At 35.4% G+C, this 6,535-nt stretch overlaps 1 protein-coding gene across 1 annotated transcript; it reads right to left on the reverse strand.

Moving 5' to 3' along the window:
- Window positions 1–320: 320 nt before the first annotated feature.
- LOC121131832 (uncharacterized) lies at window positions 321–2,057 on the reverse strand. The gene is made up of 2 exons (XM_040727230.2): window positions 1,657–2,057; window positions 321–1,594 (listed from the first exon to the last, which is right to left on the reverse strand). Exons 1-2 carry the CDS (start codon window positions 1,864–1,866, stop codon window positions 935–937), a joined length of 870 nt encoding a protein of 289 aa, XP_040583164.1. The 5' UTR covers window positions 1,867–2,057; the 3' UTR covers window positions 321–934.
- Window positions 2,058–6,535: the final 4,478 nt, after the last annotated feature.

A 6,535-nucleotide genomic window follows, 5' to 3' on the forward strand; every position in this document is an offset into this window, starting at 1 on the left:
TTCAGATCAAGTCATGGTTTTATGAATGTGTACTTTCATATGATGGATATTTTTGTATGAATTTGTACATATATAATTATCCATTATATAATATTAAAGACACTGTTTGTGAGTATAGTAAGTAGCTCCTGCTCAATTCCTTTGTTGGTGTTCCTCCCAAACAAAAGGGCGTGTCCTCTGTGTACGTTTTTGACCCCCTACGCATTGTGTTACATAGTTTTTAAGCAACTACCACACCCTTAGATCAGATCTTGGTTTAATTTGTGAATGATCTTTGATTGATAAGAGATAAATCATCAATAATTAAATATTACATATAATTTCACTTCTTCAGAGTATATTTATTATACTGGTCTTCATTAACCCAAACGCACAAGTTAGCAAGCAAAGGTACAAAAGTGTTTGGGGCTATGAAATAGTTTAGCCTGTGACAAATTTAACAATATAAAACATTACAAATAAAAATCAAAATTAAATCTCGTTGTGCATATTATAAAAAATCAGAGTCTACATGTATATAGAAATATAAGTCATAAGGTACTTGAGAACTGATCACTGTTTTTTGTTTTTTTAATGATTGTCTTTTTTGTGAAAAAATATCAGTTGGGAAAAGAAAAGTTCAGTTGTTTGGTGTAGGGGTTTTGAGATCAATTTTTCTGTAGAATGGAGTTAAAAAAGAAAGAGAAAACAAGGGCTTGGTTCTTTGATGTGTCACTTTGAAAGCCTATCAGCAAAAATTTTGTTTTTTGGAGACACTGCTTCTGGAAGTTTCGTCATCTCAAAGAATAGTCTTGTTTATTTTCTTTTTTATGTACGAAAAATTTGATTCGTTGAAGATTGAAAGATTAGATAGAGTTGAGCAGTTTGTTGGCGAGTCTCGAAATGTGTTGAATTTCGGATCCCAACCTGAAAGAATTTAGATTTTTTGGGAAAATTATTCTTCAGCTGGCCTGTCAGCTGCAGCGGGGTAACCATGGACAGCAGGGTATTCAGCGGCATAACCATGACCAGCATATCCAGCAGGGTATCCAGCGGCATAACCATGACCAGCATATCCAGCAGGGTATCCGGCGGCATAACCATGACCAGCATATCCAGCAGGGTATCCGGCAGCATAACCATGACCAGCATAACCATGACCAGCATATCCAGCAGGGTATCCATGACCAGCATATCCGGCAGCGTATCCGTGACCAGCGTATCCGGCAGTGTATCCGATTCCGTGGTGGACAGCGGTGTGGACATTCTTGACAATGGGAGCTCCTACGACTTCCTTTATGATGGGCTTTCCAAGAACTGGAGTTGGGACAGGGATTTCAACGTGCTTGGGGACAGCATAGGGTTGCTCAACCTCCTTGATGACAGTTTCGTAGACGGGGACGTCATAAGGGACCTCGACCTTCTTCTCAACAGGAACAGGCTTGTTGACGACATGTGTTTCAGTGACAGTCTTGGAAACAACAGGGTTGATGGTAGTTTTGGGCTTCAAGACCTTGGAAACAGCAATGGGGAAGTGAGGTGCTGGGGGCTTGATGATTTCGTGGTGAACATTGGCAACATAGGAAGTTTGTCCCAAATGAACTTGCTCGCTAACCTATAAATAAATTTGGTTTATTTTGTATATAAATAATGGTGATAAAATATGTGAAGACTTACTTGTGCTGGGGCTTGATGAACAGAAGTGGATCCAGGTCCTTGGTGAACCTTGGTGATGGGAGCAGGTACGGCATAGGGAGCAGCGTGGTAAGCAGCGTAGGGAGCGGCATGGTGAGCAGCGTAGGGACCTGCGTGGGGACCAGCTGGATAGTAGTTGGTTGGGACTGCAACACATGCAGTGGCAAACAAAACGATGAATAGAGGATTCATTTTTTTAGTTGAGTATTTCCACTTGATGTCAATTGAGACTCGACAAAAACTGTGCCTTAAACCAAAATGAAAGAACGTATTTATAGTCTTAAGAGTGGGAAAGAAGACTCCACCTATGTATGGTAGCGTACTCCCTATTGCAAAATCCGTCTTCAAAGAACACACCCGTTACATATGTACCTTTACACCACCTTTTTGTACCACCATAAAAAAAGTGTTATTATTATTATTATTTGAAAGAGAGTGACTTTTATAATAAAGAAAAGGTATGAGAGGTTCAAAGTACTGAGGGTCAGGTCAATGAGTACATACATACAACAGAAGAGGTAGGAGCTTTCTATTCAATATGGATTTTCTATCTGATTTTGTGGAAATTATTGAACAAAACCTCAAACACAACCTCCTCTTACCTAAAAATACACAGGGGTTTATAATCATGATGGATCATATATAGCCATGATTACTTATAATAAGACTGCAAATTATTTTACCCAATTGGTATTGTAGGTATGTGACTAGATGCATATATGTTCCTAAATATGTATGTCCTATTTAATAGATCAGTGAAGTAAGGTTCTTTGTGAAAGAACTGGAAGATAAAATCTATGCAGAAGAACTACTTTACGACTAATGAAGGGTTTAGTGAACGTATCAACAACATTGTCAAAAAAATGGTCTTATGTTTATTTTAGTCGATGTAGAAACGTGCAGTATAATATAGACTACAGGCTTGAATATTGAGCCGATCATGCTTTCCCTTCATTTTTGAACCCTTGAACGGAAAAAATAGAGTAATTCACTGAAACAGCGTCTTTGAACGACGTTCATTTATGCAGTCCTTTTTTATTGTTTTCACTAACACAACACAAAAATATACAGTGTATTTTTTTGTTGGCTGTCGATATTTATGTCTATTTCCACTTTACCAGTCTTTTTCTGAACGTTGACTGGTTCAATTTGAATTCGCTCTTTTAAAGATGGAAACTGTTATCTACTTTTATTAAGTAATAAGTACATAGTGGAGAAGAATTGGCTAACCACCAATTGATTTTGACCGCTTTTTCTGTTTCTTTTTGAGAGAGGTTGTATGATACAACAAAAGTAACGACCTGTTCTCCAAAGACATATTACATCCCAGGACCAATTCTAAATTGACGACCACGTGATCCACTTTTCCTTAAATTTAGTTGGATAAGAGAATACTTTTTGTTCAGTTGGGGCGCTGAGGGTATCATAAATTACTATAACTACAACTTCCATGAATTCAACCAAGGGAAGAAAAAATTACATTACGTCAAATGTTTAAGTGACGTCAGTTGGTGTATCTCAAAACGGACAGTTGACTAAGAAAAAGTTTCAAGAGGTCAGTGTTTCGGTTTAAAATCTAATATTATTAAAAAATATTTTTTCATACGATATCCCGATCCAATCCGATATTTTACAAATAATTAGATGTTTTGCTTGCCAACAGATTCATATCCTAAAGTCACAAAATTTAAAAAAAATCAAAACTAAATATTTTTCAGTATCTAACTAATAATTTTGGAGTTGTAATAATTTAAAACATGCTGCTTATTTATCTTGCTTTAGCCCTGGTTGTGAATTATTGAAAAGGTTGACTCGTGAGAGACAAATGTATTTGAATAAAATATATTTTAGTTATAAAGTACGGATTCATTAATTTGATCCCGGTTTAGTAATGTTAGCAAGATAACCGTTTTGTTTGTTTTTTTAAAGAGCCATGTTAATGGAAGACAAACTTGACAAGTCTTGAACAATGAATCAATTTGTTCAATTGATTTTTTATCTACATAATGTAATGCCCAGGGAGGCAAATTTTAAGTGACACTCTTTTTAAGAAGTATATAGATCCTAACATATACATTCATTAATTCCAGATATTGTATATTTTGTCCTATAAATTGGTTTTCCGATTTCAATCTAATATATCAGCCCACGTCTGGTCCAAGCCTGATAATATGTAACATTAGAAAGTTTGATTAAAAAGCCCAATTAAACAATGATTTAGATAAAATTTGGAGTCATAGGAAGGTAAATAGGTGTTTATTTTTGTAAGATTACTGACAGATATTAAAAAAAATGATTCGCCAAAGGGGATTATAATTTGTCTTAAAAATTAAAATATCAACGATCAATTATAAACTCAATAATCTAGTTACTGGATATCTACATAGCTATATCACTTATGTAGTAAAAATCTACAACCATGTACATACTTGAATTAAATTTAATTTTAGAGTTACAGAATGGAGGTCTTTATTCCCAAGCAACAACTTGAATATAACTCTGGACCTCTCATGATGACATCACTTGTCACAGAAATGTATTAAAACTTTGTTATTATAATATCTGGAATCTGGAAAGCCTCTAATCCAATTCCTGGCACGAGCAATAATTAAAAAATCTATATATTTCTTTCCTGTTTAATCCATTTGAGATTGGAGAAGCTCATTTCTGTGGAAGTCACTGTAATAGGCAGGGGTGTAGGCTAACCTGAGAGCTACCCAAAAATTTTGGCAAAGCTCACATATTATCTCTTTTTTATTTTATAAATATACTCTAACGAGTTAGTGAAGATTTGATAAGTCCCCTAAATTCCAGCAGTTGATGACTTAATTATGTAGAAACGTCCACTACTCATCTTTGCAAAGACCTTTATAGAAAAGTCATCATACAATACTCATAGATTCAAGTCCCTTTATATATTTTGCCTCAGCCTCTCTAACAAAAGGAGTCTCTGAGACCCAGAGTCGAATGATTTCGCCTTTACAAGAAAAATATTATAGATCATCTTTGCCTGTCCTAATTTTTAATTACTTTCTTATTCGAACTCAAAAGGAGTATTGCCGAATACCTCACCTAACAACCATAACATTCATTAATTACTTTGGCCATCTATCGTTTAGTAGCTGTACCTCAAAATAATAAATGATAAAAAGGGATGGAGGGGGTTAAAGAATAGGGATATTATTTTTCTATGGAATAGGTGTTCTGTTCCCGCTGTTACACTACAATGAAGACCTCAACTTTGACTTATTCACAAGACTGAATTTTATTATTTATTTTGAATGTTATCATCTGATCCTTACGTGTTTTAAAACCTCATTCAAAGTCAGTATCATTCTTTAAATGTTATCACACATAAATTGCAACAACAAAGTAAATATAGATGTACCTCTCTATAAATTAAAAACAGTTTTTATGCATATATCGAAAATTGACTCTTTTTTTTTTTCAAGGTGATAAATTCACATCAAAGTAAACGCCCATATTCTGAACCTTTTTGACAGTTCATAGACTGTATCCGATTTATGAACCAAAGGGGACTATCATACTAAGTAAACTCAAGGTAAATAAACACTATTATTTCATATCCTTGTAAGTAACAGAACTAAGCACTAATCAAAGGTGTTCAGACTAGATACACAATATGCAGAAATGGTTTGCAAATGCACTCATCTTGATTAATTGTAACATTTTAGATGCACTGTATTCTAGCTTTTGCTTCTACATTTTTCTTCATTTATCAGTTTTTTAATTTGATGTAACCGGTCTTTCTAAAAGACCAACGCCCAAAACCTTATCTTTTGTGAGTTGTAAAAATATATTAGTATGTTACAAGTTACACAGATAATACTTATTTGATTAATAACTTGTTTTGAATAAAGGGTTTGTTTTGAGGCAAGATAATAATTTAAGGAGTATAGTTAGTTATCCACCCAGTCCCTACCTTCTAGGAGCCATAATTTAGCATTTTATTTGTATATAACTAATATAATAATTTAGCTGTACTAAGTGGTCCATTAAAATTTGAACACTTTGATTTTCAACTTCAACAAGATATCATTTATTATTCTAATTATAGAATTTCAACACAATTAATACTATGAATAAATGTGTGTCTGATCTCTCTTAATCATTAATGTAGCAGTCCTTAGCGGCAAAGATGGCTTCCAGGCGGCATCAGAAGTCCTGGCACCCGCTACGGATGTAGTCCTCTGTTAGTCCCAGTGCTGACTGACAGTGGCTTTGAGGGCCTCCGTGTTTGGATGACAGACACTGCAGGTATTCCCCTCGAGAGTCACCCAATAGGTCTGGCATCATAGCTGTAGGGGAGCCAAAAGTGTCAAAAAGAGTTTAAGAGAACTCAAAAGACTTATTCAATAGAGTCTTGCAACGAAGGAAATGGGGTTCTTTCATTGGTTGTGTCAAAAGTGGTCTCTTCACCCTCACAAGGCTCTTTCCACTCACTTTTTTAATAACTCTCTGGTCAGTCTGTTGTGAAACTCTGATATCTCTTGCCTGGGCCCACATGGACTTGAGGGGATTGTCCTGGGCTGTTTTCTTTAACTTGTCTGGGTCTATTTTGGCCTTTTGACAGAGCCATTTTCCCTCTCCAACGTTTCGGACATGCTGACGACGTAGACGGTGATCCTGGAGATGCCTCACTGTTGTGAGACTTCCGTCGGGGTTTTTCCAGCGTCAAGGAGTCTGCGAATGGACTTTCATCGATCATGTTCAAGTTCCATTTTCTTGACTTGTATATAAGCTAGAGCCGCTCAAGCTTGTTTTGTTTTGTAACTAATTGTTTATGCTTTGATATATGAGAATATGAATTAATTTCAATAATTCAACCTTCATCTGTTTG

This window comes from Lepeophtheirus salmonis, chromosome 1, assembly GCF_016086655.4.
Source record: "Lepeophtheirus salmonis chromosome 1, UVic_Lsal_1.4, whole genome shotgun sequence".
Classification (NCBI taxonomy): domain Eukaryota; kingdom Metazoa; phylum Arthropoda; class Copepoda; order Siphonostomatoida; family Caligidae; genus Lepeophtheirus; species Lepeophtheirus salmonis.

Excerpts from the sequence above, each read along its gene's own strand:
- LOC121131832 (XM_040727230.2), bottom strand. The coding sequence starts at position 1,866 with ATGAATCCTCTATTCATCGTTTTGTTTGCCACTGCATGTGTTGCAGTC. Across the intron at positions 1,595-1,656 it reads TTCATCAAGCCCCAGCACAA|GTTAGCGAGCAAGTTCATTT; the intron begins GTAAGTCTTCAC and ends ATTTATTTATAG.